The 16,189-nt window shown below is 33.1% G+C and overlaps 1 protein-coding gene across 2 annotated transcripts in view; it reads left to right on the forward strand.

Annotated features, from left to right (window-relative positions):
- Positions 1–16,189, forward strand: part of VPS13C (vacuolar protein sorting 13 homolog C) — a 195,290-nt gene that overhangs the window by 108,485 nt on the left and 70,616 nt on the right. For both annotated transcript variants that reach the window (XM_032864804.1, XM_032864805.1), the window contains 9 exons: positions 723–879; positions 1,512–1,591; positions 2,233–2,292; positions 2,865–3,027; positions 4,588–4,704; positions 5,994–6,097; positions 11,577–11,744; positions 12,416–12,720; positions 13,648–13,795. In XM_032864804.1, coding sequence (XP_032720695.1) covers positions 723–879; positions 1,512–1,591; positions 2,233–2,292; positions 2,865–3,027; positions 4,588–4,704; positions 5,994–6,097; positions 11,577–11,744; positions 12,416–12,720; positions 13,648–13,795 — 1,302 coding nt within the window. The remainder of the gene's footprint in view (positions 1–722; positions 880–1,511; positions 1,592–2,232; positions 2,293–2,864; positions 3,028–4,587; positions 4,705–5,993; positions 6,098–11,576; positions 11,745–12,415; positions 12,721–13,647; positions 13,796–16,189) is intronic.

Raw genomic sequence — 16,189 nt, forward strand, 5'->3', positions numbered from 1 at the left:
AGAAAACCCATAAGCTGCTTTTAATATCATTTGTAATAAATATTATTCCCTGAGGACATGGAAATTAGGGGAAACAATTTGCATTCCCCAAGGCCAATACTTGACACTGTCTGAAGACATTTTTGGTTGTCACTATCTGGGAAGAAGGAGCTGCTGACAAGTATGAGAGACCAGTGTTACCACTAAACATCCTACAGTGCACAGGTCTGCTCCCTCGCTACAAAAAATTATCCAGCCAAAAATGTCAATGGTGTCAAGCCTGAGAAATCTTACCTTAGGATTAGTATAAAGCTTGACCGTTTATGATATAGACTTCCAGATGAAAGGCTGTCCATCAGAATAGAACTCCTGGTTCTAGGCAGAACTACTTTGTTTTTTTTTCAAATTTTACCTTGACAATCACTAGAATATAGTGGCAGTGTTTCAGAAGTCTGAACAAGTAAATATACCTGCTCGGCGGGGAGCCTGCTTCTCCCTCTCCTGCTCCCCCTGCTTGTGCTCTCTCTCTCTCTCTGTTAAATAAATAAATACAACCCTTAAAAATAATTTAAATAAAAGTACCTTCTAATAACACTAGGAAATTTTCCAGGCACAAATAGTATTACACATCTTTACATTGTGTGAATTTTTTTATTATATTGCTCTGGACAGTTATGAAATTGTTGACTTAGCTTCATCAGATATTAGTGGAATTGTTTGTGGTAATACTGGGTCTTTTCTAGGTTGTGATTACTTTGATGAAAAAAGCAGAAAAGAAAGGAAGGCCTTTACATGAACTGAATATCCTGCAGCTTGGAATGAAAGCTCAAGTTAAACCCTATGACCTGACTGCCAAGGCTTATCTAAAAAAAATTAGTATGCGATGCTTGGAGTTCACTGGTGAGTGTGGAGTATAGTCTGTATAAATTATTCATGTTATAGGCAGTGATCACTACCTTCTTGTCAATAGTAAACACCTTTATTCATGTCACCATAGTTACTTAGTTAATTAAATTTACTACCTTGATGAAAAGGAACTTGTAATTTAAAAATGTATTATCTAGGTAGTTACCATAAAGTAAGAATATATCTAAATATGTATATCTATATTTAGCAAGAAGTACAATACATTCAAATCCACTTTCTAACATGCATTAAGCCAACTTTTAAAGTTGCTATGGATGTTTAAAGTTTATAGGAACTCCATGAAATAACTTTAAGTAAAGTAAACATATTAAGAATAATTCCTAGTTTATGTATTTCATAGCTTTAAACTTCAGTATATTCTTTCTGATTTATTCAAATGAATAATACCAGTAGTACAAATGTTACAAAAGTTATAATTGACTGGTGCTGGGTTTGGGGACTTTTTTTTTTTTTCCAAAGTTTTTAATGTTTTTCAAAGTTTCTTTTTTTTTTTGTCAAAGTCAGTTTTATTGAAGTATGATTAGTATACAGTAAAATTCCGTTTTAAAATACATTTGAAATGTTTGGGATACTTACAGGAGCTGCCCTGTGTTTTTTATTTTTAGACTCTGCTGGAGAGCCACTTCACATTATTAACTCTTCTAATGTAACTAAGGAGCCCCTGCTGAAAATGTCACTGACAAAGGTACCTGGTTTCTTCCTAGGATTCTTTAATATCTGAATGTATGAAGTTATGTAATTCTCCCATATTTAATATTTCAATATTTCAATTTCCCCCCTAATATTTTTCATTCTAAAGCCCATTGATTGTAGTGAGTTATGCAAGCATCCAACAATAACCTTGTGAATTACCTTATAATGTTGATTGAGTGTGTACAAAGTTCTGTGGTAATCAACTTTTTTGTTTTAATCTAGATTTGCTAGCATTTTCCTCTACCTTTAGCATTTACTCCTAAGTAGGATAAGGAATTTGAGTTTTTGCTTCTATATTGTGAAAGATGAGAAATCCTTCAGTTTTTTGGCACATGCCTCTTTGCTGTTAAGAAATATGTTTTTGGTGTTTTCATAGCATACTTTGAAAAGAAGAGAATATATATATATAAGCATATATATGTATGTACATGTATATATCTATGTATGTGAGTGTGTATGTGTATATATACTAAATATATACATTATGTATAATATATATAAATTAATTTTTATGACATCTCACTAAATACATATATAAATATATATATACACATATATAGGTATATGTATTTTTTTTAATGTTTGAATTCTTAATGTTTTCAACCCAGTGGTTTAATCTTCTGCTGTTTCTAGGCAGACAGTGATGGACCAGAATTTAAAACCATTCATGACAATACAAAACAGAGACTTAAGGTAAATATTTTCTAATTTACTATATATAAGGCAATGTTACATTAATGATTAAATCTAGGTTTATAACCTTCCTCTTTCTCCACATCCTTAGCAACAAATAATATACTTTTTAAGGGAATTTTATACATGATTATTTGGCCTAGTGCTGATGAAAGTATTAAACATTTGAATTATATATTGGCTTTAGGATTAGAATAAAATTAAGCATGAAGCTAAAAGTATGGCTCAGTACAGATATTGCTTACAATACATTTAAGCTTATATAGTCCGTCTTGGACCCATCTGAAATGTGATTGGCCTAAGGCCTGTTAATACTTCCCACATTTTTTCTTAAAACCCACCAATTAAGGTCAGAGTTAGAGTTGGACATGAGAGGGGGCAGAGTGTTGATTTATTGTGTGGTTGAGTTAACATTGTAAGAATGAGTTCTTTTAAAAAAAAAAAAAAGGACCTTAATTGATCTTTTCTTCAATGAACTATTCTCCAACATATACTTATTTGTATTTGTTGAAGCTTAACATAAAAATGTCACCAGGTCTGAAATCTGTCTTTCTAATTGTTCATTATCTTAGGTTTCATTTTCATCCTTAGACTTAGTACTTCATTTGGAAGCTTTACTGTCCTTCATGGATTTTTTATCATCTGCTGTTCCATCCTCTGAACCTTCCTCTTCTGAGAAAGAATCTGAGCTGAAACCACTTGTTGGGGAGTCCAGAAGTATCGTTGTCAAAGCTGGTATTTACTTTTGAGTCATGGTCTAATACTTTCTTTCTGAACTTTTAATAATCATATAATAACTTATATTTTCAAACTAAGACAAATATTTAACCCTTAATATGACAGCTGCTCTGACAAATTAAGTTAGTTTCAAAAGAAAGCAAATTTTATCCCTGTGGTAGGGATAGGATAATTTTGTGAGGGATTTAAAATAAATTTTTTAAATGAATCATGTATTTGTATTTGATTTCACTGCCTGTCTTTTATGGAAAATAAAGTACATACTTTGCATTGATGTCTCTCCAGCCTTCACTTCAGTGCAAGTAAGAACGGAAGAAATTAGAATATGAATACTGTTATGCATAGTACAAAGTCCCATTTCTGTCAGTCATGGAAACCTACCTGGTGCTCAGTGATTTAAAATGTTTTGCAGGGCGCAAAAGGAAGAAGATCATGGAAGAGACAGACTCACTTCAGTTTCTAACCAAAACTGAGTTTAAATCACACACAGCTATGGACACATGTTCCTCAAGCATATGACTTGTGCTATGAATTAGATATGATGTCAAGCTGAGTGAACATGCACCTGTTTTTAAGCCAATGTCATTTAAATTATTTTTCTTTTGTATTACATGATATGAATATCTAACATCTAATAATTTAATTTTCAGACCATTACCTATTTGAGTGACATCTGTATTACTGGCATCTTTAAAGCATAAAACTCTTAGTAATATTAGATCTGATATAAGGATCAGATTTTTTTTTAACCAGGGATCAGAGCAATACTTTCACTATAAATTAGAGTTAAAGAGTTTTATTGTTGTCTTTAATGTACTTGCTATCTTAATATCTGGAAATGCTTCTTTATATAACATGCATATATACATACACATTCACACACAGTTGAATAAATGAAAGAGTGATGTTTAAGTTCACAATAAACTACAAAAATTATTAATCCAAAGAAACAGTCTTCCAGTTATGCTGTATAGTTGATTTTAATGGTTTGATTATGTTTTTATGGTTTGATTTACATCTTAAAGGAAAAAAAGTCACTGTTATCATTAAGATGATTAAGGACTGATGTCCTGTGCTTTTACAGTATTGCAGGAAAAGGTCTGTTTCCCTCAGGCCAGACAGATCTCTAGAAAAATAAACACTAAATTTATCAGTTAAGACCTGGACCAAAGTAGATAAAGGGAATCCTTTGATTGTGATTCTTACACACACACACACTATAAATTTTTTTGTATTTTTTTAACTTAGCCCTTTATATTTATGTCTCATAGACCTGAATCTTTTTTTCCACAAGAAAAATTATAGGGAATTTTCCATCTAGCAAATTGTACTTCCAAGGTGCTAGTAAAGGTTGCCTTTATTCTTAAGTTGGAGGGGGATATGCTAGTTTCTGATTGGCATTTGAAAATTGGGTCAAAATCCATATTATATGTTATCTTAATAGAAGCCTTTTTGATTCTTCATAGTTCATAATGTACTTTTTGTGAATTTTACATTATCTAGTCTGTTGTTTCATCTTTGTACTTTGCTAATCACCAGTTTTCTATTATTTTTCAGTATCTGGCAGTACTTCTCAAGATGATGTGTTTGATTTAAAGGTTATAGCTGAATTAAATGCATTTAATATCTTTGTCTGTGATCAAAAGTGTAACATTGCAGATATTAGAATACATGGTAAGTAAAGATATTCCTTGGTGAAGGTAGTTCTCTTTCTTTACATAGACCCTCCAGCAAGAGTAAGCTTGTGTATGGTAGATTTCTTAGGAGTCATTGTTTTGTTTGCTTATATTGAAAACTTGCACAAACTTTTCAAAGGTGTAATTGGAAATGTTAGATGTGACTTTCTTATGATTCACAGCTAACATGAAACATTTCTAATGTATTTTTCAAATTTTAGAATAAATCTAAGGCTTGATTGCTTATGTTCCTTTTATATTTTCAGAATCATATAACAATTTAAACTGAGGAATTAATATTTACAACACCTCACTAAATAAAGAAAATGTAACTGTGTTTATTTCCCTTGTCTTTTGTACATATAGAGCATCAGGCTAGAAGTACCTAAAGAAATTTTGTAAGCGTTACTCATCAACAGCTTGATAAAAGGATAGGTTCATATTATACCATGGATTCTTTACCAATCTGCCAAGATTCAAGTTTTGATTCAAGCTAATATTTATTAGCTGACCTTGAGAAACTTAACCTTTCTGCATCTTAGTTCCCTATGGAGGTAGTTGTAATAATTATTTATGGGATTGCTGTGATAGTTATAATAATTATTTGTAGGATTATATGTACATTTACATATATTTAGAAAAGTGGTACATGTAAGCACTTGAGAAAAGGTTTAAAAATAAGTACTGTTCAACAAATATTAAACTAACTATTTCGTGAGTGGCATGGTAATAAGTTGAGCTTATTAGTGGTTCTTAGCTATAGGTATTCTCTTTTACTGAGGAGCTATTTTAGAAATCATTATGCCTTCAGAAATTATGAGAATAACCAAAATATTTTGGAGAGAAAGATTATATTTTAAATATTTATTATAGAATGAATATCCATCAAATTATATTCATTTATGCTCAATTATCAAAGCACTAGTTTTCATAATAAATGCTTGTGAGATGGCTGTTGAAGAAACAGTGTGTGTCTTTCTCTATGACCACTTGTGATCTTGTCAATGCATAGGTTATTTGTTTGGAGACCTGTGATTCTCTTTGAAATTCAATTTCTTTTGTCTTTAATTTCCACTTTTATGTATGAAACACCTGTAACAGTTAAAGATATTGTAACCTTTATTAGGCATCTCATACATAGAACTATATGTATGTATGTATGTATTTAATATGTGTAATAGTAATTTTATTCATTATCTATCTTGGTAGTATATTTTTTAACTTGATTAAATACCGCTGAATTGGTTCGCTTGGATTGGGTGAAAAGTTTGTAAATGTTTCCTGTAGGAATGGATGCCTCTATTTCTGTGAAGCCAAAGCAGACTGACATGTTTGCCAGACTTAAGGACATAGTAATTACAAATGTTGACTTGCTGTCCATTCACAAAAAGGTAATTAAAAAATACGTTTCAGGAAAAGGAGGCTGTTCAAGATGGCAGGGTAGGAAGATCTTGAACTACCCTCCCCTATAGCCATAACAATTCTAGAGCTACAAGTGAGATAATTTTCTCTGAAAAGGTCTTGAAAACTAGACGAGTAGCACCTCCACAACAGAAGATAAAAGGGCCACATCGAAATGAGTAGGAGAGGCAGAGATGTAGTCTTGCTGTCATAGCTTGCAGGCACCCTTAGCATACACAGGAGATGCCCCTGGAGTGCCCGACTCTGGTGTCTAGGTGGGATTGTGCTTCTGGGCTTCATTGGTCATGTCTTGTTCAAGACCATTCCTTCAATGGGACAGGTAGCTCTTTCACCTAATACACAGAAACAAACACAGAGAATCAGAAAAAATGAGGAAGCAGAGGAATGTATTCAAATGAAGACAAAGGCAAACCTCAAAAAAAAAAAAAACAAAAAAAACCCTTCCATGGATCAAAGATAAGTCGTTTTGCTGATAAAGAGCTCAAAGTAATGGTCATAATGATGCTCACCAAACCCAGCAGAAGAGGGGATGACTAGAATAGGAACTTCAACAAGAATATATAAAATATATGAAAGTACCAGATAGAAGTCATAGAGCCCAAGAATACAATAAATGAATTTAAAAAATATACCAGCATATATACCAGGGCTCAGCAACAGACTGAATGAAGCAGAACAGATCAGTGAGCTGGTAGACAAAACAATGAAATTTACACACACAGAGCAGCAGAATAAAAAAAGAATTAAAAAAAAAGAGATGATAACTTAAGGGACCTATGAGACAACGTGAAATAGAATAATATCCACCTTATAGCAATCCCCAAAGGAGAAGAGAGAAAGGGACAGAAAGTCCATTTGAAGAAATAATGGCTGAAAATTTGCTTAAACTGGGAAAGGGACTATCAGAAAATTCCAAATAAGATGAACCCAAAGAGTGCAACACTAAAACACATTTTAATTAAATTGTCAAAAATTAAAGAGGATCTTAAAAGCTGCAAGAGAAAAAGAACTTGTTAAAGTGCAAGGAAAACCACATAAGGCAGTCAGCAGATTTTTAGCCAAAACTTTGCCAAGCCAGAAAATGGCATGACATATTCAAAGAACTGAAAGGAAAAAACTTTCAACTAAGAATACTCTACCTGGCAAGGTTATCATTTGGAATAGAAGGAGAGAGAAAAAATTTTTCAGACAAACAAAGCTAAAGAACTTGTAACGATTAATTGGGATTACAAGAATGTTAAAGGGACTTTTTTCAGCTGAAAAGAAGTAGCACTAACTAATAACAAGAGAGCATAGAAATCTTACTAGAAAAAGTAATTATATAGTAAAAAGTGGATTAACCACTAATTAAAGCTAGAATGAAAGTTAACAGACAACTGGGTGCCTGGTTGGCTCAGTGGGTTAAAGCCTCTTCCTTCGGCTCAGGTCATGATCCCAGGGTCCTGGGATCAAACCCTGCATCAGGCTCTCTGCTCAGTAGGGAGCCTCCCATCCTCTCTCTCTCTGCCTACTTGTGATCTCTGTCTGTTAAATAAATAAATAAAATCTTAAAAAAAAGTTAATAGACAACAGTAGTAAAAATAGCTATGGTTACAATAATTATTTTATGGATACAAAGTATAAGGTATAAAATGTGACATGAAAAATATAATATTGGAGGGGGACAGTAAAAATGTGGAGTTTGGGAATGTATTCAAATTTAAATGTCTGTCAACCAAACAGGCTGTTATCTACATGGGATGTTTTATGTGAACCTAAGGGTAACCACCAAGCGAAACTTATAGTAAATGCACAAAAGAAAATAAGAAAGAAATATGAGTAGAACGCTAAAGGAAGCCATCAAACCACAAGGGAAGTGAGACTCCAAAAAGCTGTTAGAGCTAATAAATGAATTCAGTAAAGTTGCAGGGTACAAAATTAACATAAAAAATCTGTTACATTTCTATACAGTATTAATGAACTATCAGAGAATTTAGGAAAACAATCCCATTTACAGGTGCATCACAAAGAACAAAATATCTTGGGGAAAAAATGCCTAGGAATAAATTTAACCAAGTAGGTGAAAGACCTGTACACTGAAAACTGTAAAACATTGTTGAAAGAAATTGAAGAAGACACAGATAAGTAGAAACATATTTCATGCTTCTAAAATTTATATTGTTAAATTGTCCATACTACTCAAAGAATTCTACAGACTGTGCAATTCATATTAAAATTCCAGTGGCATCTTTTGTAGAACTAGAACAATTCTAAAAATTTGTATGAAAACACAAAAGACCTCCAAACAACCAAAATGATCTTCAGAAGGAACAAAGCCAGAGATCTCATACTCCCTGATTTCAAACTATTCTGCAAAGCTATAGTAATCAAAACAGTATGGTATTGGCATTAAAACAGACCCATAGATCAGTGGAACAGACTAGAAAGTCCAAAAATAGACCCATGTACATATGGTCAATTAATTTTCAACAAAGGAGGCAAGAATATACAATGGGGAAAGGATAGTCTTTTCAGTAAATGTGTTGAACAGCTACATGTAAGAGACTGTCAATAAAATGGGATAGCTACATATAAAAGCATGAAACTGGACTACTATCTTTATACCATATAAACAATTTAATTCAAAATGAATGAAAGACTTGAATTTAAGACCTGAATCTAATACTCCTAGAAGAAAACATACATGGCAAGGTCCTTGACATTGGTCTTAGCTAAGATGTTTTCTTAGCTCTGACTCCAAAGGCAAGAACAACAAAAGCGAAATTTTTAAAATGTGACCACATAACACTAAAAAGCTGTATAGCAAAGGAAGCCATCAACATATCAAAAAAGCAGATACTGAACGGGAAAAGATTTTGCAAATTGTGTATCTGACAAACAGTTACTATCTAAAATATGTAAAGAACTCATACAAACTCAGTAATCAAAAAACCAAACAATCTGGTTAAAAAAATGAGCAAAGGACCTAAATAGGCATTTTTGCAAAGAAGACATACGGGTAGATAACAGGCATGTGAAAGATGCTCAACATCACTAATCACCAGGGAAATGCAAATCAAAAGTGTAATGAAATACCACCTTACATCTGTCAGAATGACTTTTATCAAATAAACAAGAAATAACGAGTATTGGTGTAGATGTGGAGAAAAGGGAACTCTCATGCCCTATTGGTGAGAATATAAATTGGTATAGCCACCATGGAAAACAATATGGAGGTGTTGTTTATTAACAGTAGAACTTTCATATGATCCAGCAATGATTCCACTTCTGAGTATCTATCTGAAAAAAACAAAACAAAACTAAGTTGAAAAGATACATCACCTCTGTATTTATTGTGGCATTATTTACAATAACCCAGGTGTGGAAACAACCGTAAGTGTCCATCAGTAGATGAATGGATAAAGAAGATGTGATTGATACACACACACACACACACACACACACACACACACACACAAAATAGAATATTACTCAGCCGTAAAAAAGAATGGAATCTTGCCATCTGTGACAATATGGATAGAACTAGGGGGAATTATGTTAAATGACAGAAGTCAGAGAAGGATAAATATGGTATGATTTAATTTATAAGCAGAAACTAAAAACCAAAACAAAACCAAGCAAAAAAAACACCCTCAGGCTCATAGTAAATAGAATACTGGTTTTCAGAAGAGAAGGTATTGGGGAGATGAAATAAGTGAAGGGGGTCAAAAGGTACACACGTCCAGTTTTAAAATAAATATGTCATAGGGACGTAAAGTACAGCATGGGGCATACAATCAATGATACTGTATGAACTTTGTATGGTGATAGGTGGTAACTAGATTTACTCTAGTGAGTAGTTTGCAATGTATGCCAATCGAATCACTATGTTGTACATGTGAAACAAAATATTTTGTCAGCTCTACTTCAATAAAAAAAAAAAAAAAGAAAAAGAAAAACCAGCTATGCTCCAAAATAAGATGTCATTATCCCATGAAAAGTTGGGAAAGTGTTAGAAGATAGATCATACAAACAGATTATGAATGGTCATTAAGCACATTAAAGATATTAAAAAACACTAGTCATTAGGTAAATGCAAATTAAAGCCACAAGGAGATACATACCCATTTCAATGGCTACATTAAAAAAATTGACAATACCAACTATTGGCATAGATTGGAGCAACTGGAATTTTTATTATGGTGGCAATGTACAATTATATAATCTCCTTGGAAAATAGTTTCAAGCTTCTTAGAGAACCCAATATATATTTAGCATATAACTCAACAATTCCAGTCCTGTGCCTTTCCCCAAGGAAATGAAGACATATGTCCATGGAAATCTGAAAGTGAACACTCATAACAAGTTTCTAATTATAACCCCAAACTGAAACAGTCCAAATACCTATCCAGAGAAGAATGGATAAACAAACTGTGATATATCCAAACAGTAGAATAGTACTCAGCTATAAAAAAGAAAAAAAAATAGTGAAACGTGTAATGGGAGTGAATCTCAACATAACACTTAATGAGAAAAGGAAGACACAGAAGAGAACATATCCTATAATTCCACTTACTGAAGCTCTAGGAAAGACTAATTTAGTAAGAGAAAGCAGATCAGTTGTTGTTTGGATCTGGTTTGGGGGGAGGGTCAGAAATTAGCTGAAGGGGAGGGGCTCATAGGAACTTTTTGGGCTGATGGGATGTTCTATATCTTGTTTTGGTGGTATTTACATGGGTGGTGTAAATTTGTCAAAATTTGTCAATGTATTTATGTAGAAAATGAGTGCATTTTATTATATGCAAATTATGCCTCAAAAATTTAAAAATTATTTCACAAAAATTAGAATGTACAGATTAATAGAAACTAAAAAATAAACATCAAAAAATGCTTTCAGAAAAATAATTTCTGTATTGAAATTTACTTTTGGGATGCCTGGGTGGCTTAGATGGTTAAGTGTCTGCCTTCGGCTAAGGTCATGATCCCAGGGTCCCTGGGATCCAGTCCTGTATCGGGCTCCCTCCCCCACTGCTCCTCCCTCCTGTTCCTGCACACTCTCTCACTCTCTCTCTTTGACAAATAAAATCTTAAAAAAAAAAAAAAACCCAAAACTTAGTTTTGATTTTTATGTTTGAGATGCCTTTATTCATTTCATTATATATCCATTAGTTGTTATGTGTCAGGCAGTTTGTTAAGGATTGACCATGAATATGGTTATGTGCTTTCACATTATGTGTAGACTAGGTGATTCGTAAGTTATGTCTGGCCATTTAAGTGATTGATATTTCCATTGATTAAAATAATTTTTGTAGAAGTAGGAAAAAGTTTTGTTAAGTAAAATGTTTTTAACAATTTATTGAGGATTTAATTTAAATGGTGCTTCTTCATATATCAAGGATTTTTTAATAAGGAAACTTGTTTATAATGCAGCTTTTTTCTTATAATAACCAGTTAATTTAATACTTTTAGGCTGTCTCTATTTTGGGAGATGAAGTTTTTAGGTTCCAAATGACTCTTTATCCAGATGCTACAGAAGGAAATGCCTATGCTGATATGTCTAAAGTAGACGGGAAACTTAGTCTCAAAGTGGGTTGTATCCAAATTGTTTATGTTCATAAATTCTTCATGTCTCTTTTGGTAAGTTTATTTTTAAATGTGTTTATTTTTCATTGAGACCTAAATATTTTTGCCTATACATTTGAACTTAGTCAAAATATTTACTAATAGGACTGTGTGATGAACACTCAGATGCTGAACAGAATATTACAGTGAAGGAAATCCTTTTCGTGATGGATAACCAAATGAATTTTTTTATTATCATTGTTAACCATTCTTTCACATTTCCATAGGTATATAATTTAAAAGTGCTTTTTTGGTGTATTAATGTAGGCATTTTCAGTGTTTTATGAAATACCCTTAAAGGTATCTAGTTTTTTTTTTTTTTCAAGAAGGACTAGTATTGGAATTTAGAACTTTTGATTATAATTGTGATCAACAAGGCCATAAAATTATTTTCTTTTAATTATTTTGGTGTGGCTATCATGGGCTAAAGAGTTTTAATCTGTCTGTGCCTCTTTGCGGGACTATTATTCAAGGCTTGTAAGTCATGGATTTCTACCTAAACCATGAGAAGTGACAGTTGTTAATATCTCGGAGTATATCTTTCTAGACTTAAACTCTCCATATATACAATCACAAATAGCATATCTTTTAATTATTTTATTTAGTTTTGCTTTTCAAAGTAAGTGCTTTTTAAAGTTAGTTCTGATTTATTTTAAAGAAATCTAAATATCAGTCTCTTCCAACAGAACTTCCTGAACAATTTCCAAACTGCCAAAGAAGCTTTGAGCTCAGCTACAGCCCAGGCTGCAGAAAGAGCTGCTTCCAGCATGAAAGACTTGGCTCAAAAGAGTTTCCGCCTTTTGATGGATATTAACTTGAAAGCTCCAGTTATTATCATTCCTCAGTCTTCAGTATCACCAAATGCTGTTGTAGCAGATCTGGGTTTAATCAGAGTTGAAAACAAATTTAGCTTAGTTCCTATGGAACATTATTCTCTTCCTCCAGTCATTGACAAGATGAACATTGAGCTAACGCAATTGAAGTTGTCCAGGTATAACTATATAATTCATTTGTATACTAGTGCTAGAAATAGAATTCTCATAAAATCTTTGCTAGGGATAAAATACTCTCGTGGTCTGTGGTTCTCTTTCCTTATTTTTCATAATTATAAAACCACGACCATTGGTTTTTGGTCAGTGGTAATACTAGTGCACCTCATAGAATCTCTGTTTTGTCTTACTACATTGGGCATTTATAATGTGATTTTCTCCATTTTATAAAAATTTCCTATTATAAAATTAAAATTTACTAAATAACACTTACTTTAGATTTATTTTTATTTTTCACTTGGCATATAACTATTTTCTATAGATGTAATAAAATGTAATAAAAGTTAAGATTTTTTTTTTTCCTTTCCAAACATTGTCACATTTGGGAATTCTCAATGTGATACCTAAAGGATTATTGAATCCAAATGGGAAAGTGTTAGGTCTGTTGAATGACAAGAATACTCATTTCATTGTAAAAATGGTTGTTGGCAGTCATGCTCAAAATGACTATTACCATATGTTTGTTTAATGTGTAAGTTTGGTGAGTTTTTCCCTTTGAGTTTGGAGAAATACCAATAACACAAAACTAAGGATTAAGTAGACTTTCTTTGTCCTCCAAGTTTAGGTGGATGTTAACATTTGTCTGCATGACACTGCCCTAGTTGCTAATATTTAAACAGTCTTTGTGAAAGTAGCAAATAGTGTAATAATCATATTTTCTATCTTTGAAATCAACATTACATAGGTTTTATTTTAGAAAGCTCTTGATTTATTCTGATTTGCATTGATTTGTGAAAAGAAGCATGTGTTAAGGAATTCTGATAGCAACCTTCAGTATCTAGGAAAACTGGAAACTTACACAATATGATAGTCTTCATTTTAAAATGTAAATTTCAAAAATATAAAATAAATTCTTGTTTATCTTTCAGAACTATTTTGCAGGCTGGCTTGCCACAACATGAAATTGAAATTTTAAAACCAGTCAACATGCTTTTGTCCATACAGCGAAATTTAGCAGCAGCATGGTATGTGCAAATTCCAGGGATGGAGATAAAAGGAAAACTAAAACCTATGTTGGTAAGTGTATGTATACAGTATATGAAAATTGCTAGGTAGGCTTTTATTATTGACCACAGTGCCATTCTAGCGTACATCAGAAATGATGAAGCCAGGGCTCCTGGGTGGTGTGGTTGGTTGGGCATCCAGCTGTTGGTTTTGGCTCAGGTCTGATCTCAGGGCTATGAGATCTAGTCCTGCATTGAGTGCCTCACTTGGCGCAGGTATGGAATCTGCTTGAGTTTCTCTCTCCCTCTGCTCCTCCTGCTTTGCTGTCTGTCTCTCTCTCTCAAATAAATAAATCTTTTTTTTTAAAGTGAAGAAAGAATATTTTATTAACTGAAAATGAGATCATCCTAATTCTCATACTTTTCTTTATTTCACTTCAGTCACATATCTGGTAAACCCAGCAATAAGTCTGAGATAAAACCCATTGAAGTCTACTGAAAATACTATTAGTAATTTTGGAAAGTTCTATTGAAGTTTTAGGCAGTTGAATGTTAAGACAGTATAAAGTAATATTTAGATATCACATTCAAAACACCTTAGGAGTATTTTTTAAAAGATTTTTTAATTAGAGAGAGAGAGCACAAGCTGGGAGAGGGGGAGAGACAAGCAGACTCCATGCTGAGTATGGAACCTGACATGGGGCTTAATCCTATGACCTTGAGATCATTACCTAAGCTGAAATCGAGAGTCAGTCACTTAACATCCAGATGTCCCATTCCCCACCCCCTACTTAGGAGTATTTTTAATGTACATAAGCACTCTTTTAGTTAGAAAAGTGGTCATTTTAAATAGATGACGATGTATATTTGGTAAGCATATTAGTGTAGAAATATTTGTAATAGAGTAGTTAGTAGGTCATGTGTTGGCTCACAGGGAGAAATACTGGTCAAAGAAAGTTATGGAGGTATAGGAATCCTATGGTCCTTTTGTGTCTTTGAGTGGAACAATTAAGCCAAACAGTAGGGGATAAGGGAGGAGAGAAAGTAACTAAACAGAGAGTATAATAAATAAAAATTTAGTTATTTTTAATACCTGTGATTACTTCAGAGTTAGATCTAGATAAAACAGAAAGGGACAAAGGAGCAAGTTCTTCTAGGGAAGAAGTTAAAATTGAAGTTTGCTGTAGGGATGAAAGGTCCTTTGTGTATTATGATTGGATACAGTATATGGAAGAGTGTCTATTAAGAGTAGTCATTAAGACTTCTCTTTTGCAGAGTATGTGACTCCTCTTTTAACTTCCTCCTTGTTGTTAAGAGATTAGATCCCAGGTCTAGTATTGGACCTTTTCCCCTTGCTTTCAAAGATAATGTGGCTATAGGTTTGCTGAAAGCAAGAGTAAAACCTGTATGTCCTCTCAGTAGGAGAATGTGGACCAAACGATGACATATTCATACAGTGGATATTATAAAGCAGATAATGTGAGTGAGCTAAAACTATTTGAAACAAAATGGCTATATCCTAAACATAAAAATGTTTAGGAAAAAATTGAGTTGCAAAATGATAGTACAATTTTATGTTATTTTGAATTGTACAACAAGCAAGATAATGGACAGTGCTATATATTATTTATAGGGAATCCAGTGGTGGTAAGTGTAAGAAAGCATTCATGGGAAGAATAATTCTGTAATTCAGGGTAGTATCTTTCTCTGAAAAGGAACATAGAGGTAATAGGTCTCATAGAAGTAAACATGGGGCTTCAACCTTGTCTATAATGGGGAAACAAGATCTAAATGAAATATAGCAACTTGTAAGATTTGACAAAGCGAGATGATAGGTACGCCAGGGAGGATTATTTTATTCTGTCTACTTTTCCTTTATGCTGGAAGTATTTCAAAAGAAACAAGAAAAATAGTAAAAAATCCATCAGTTTAACATCAAAGTGTGATCATCACTTTAACTACAACGACCCCTATTTAATCAAGAATATAGCCATAGTGGGTAGTTTCCACTGCCTAATGTGTCAGCAATCCAGGCCTCTTAGAACACCCCCTCACTGGTATGAGTCTACTTTTCCTGGGTCTGGAGTGCAGCTAAGAAAGGGTATCAGGTAGGTGACATCAGTGAGTTGTTTTAGGTAGATCAGCTTCACTGTGGGGTTGTCTCTCAAATTGTCCTTCAGACTTACTAAAGGGTCAGTTTAAGTATTTGATTCAGTTGTTCTTTTCAACCACAGTAAAGCCGAGAAGGTGGTGAAGTTAACTCCTTTTCAGGCAGTTGTAATATCTTGGTTGATATCACACTTGGGAATGAATATACAAAAAAGTTCTAGGGAGTTAAAGTGACATCTCTTCTCCTAGGACTGGGGCTTGGGGCAAAGAAGAAATCCTTGGTCATTATCTCATGCTAAAATATCTCCCTGTTTTCATTTAGGCTGGCAATCAGGCAGTTTTCTGTCAATAAGGGTCT

The sequence above is a fragment of the Lontra canadensis genome, unplaced genomic scaffold (assembly GCF_010015895.1).
Source record: "Lontra canadensis isolate GAN:19392208 unplaced genomic scaffold, GSC_riverotter_1.0 scaffold28, whole genome shotgun sequence".
Lineage (NCBI taxonomy): Eukaryota > Metazoa > Chordata > Mammalia > Carnivora > Mustelidae > Lontra > Lontra canadensis.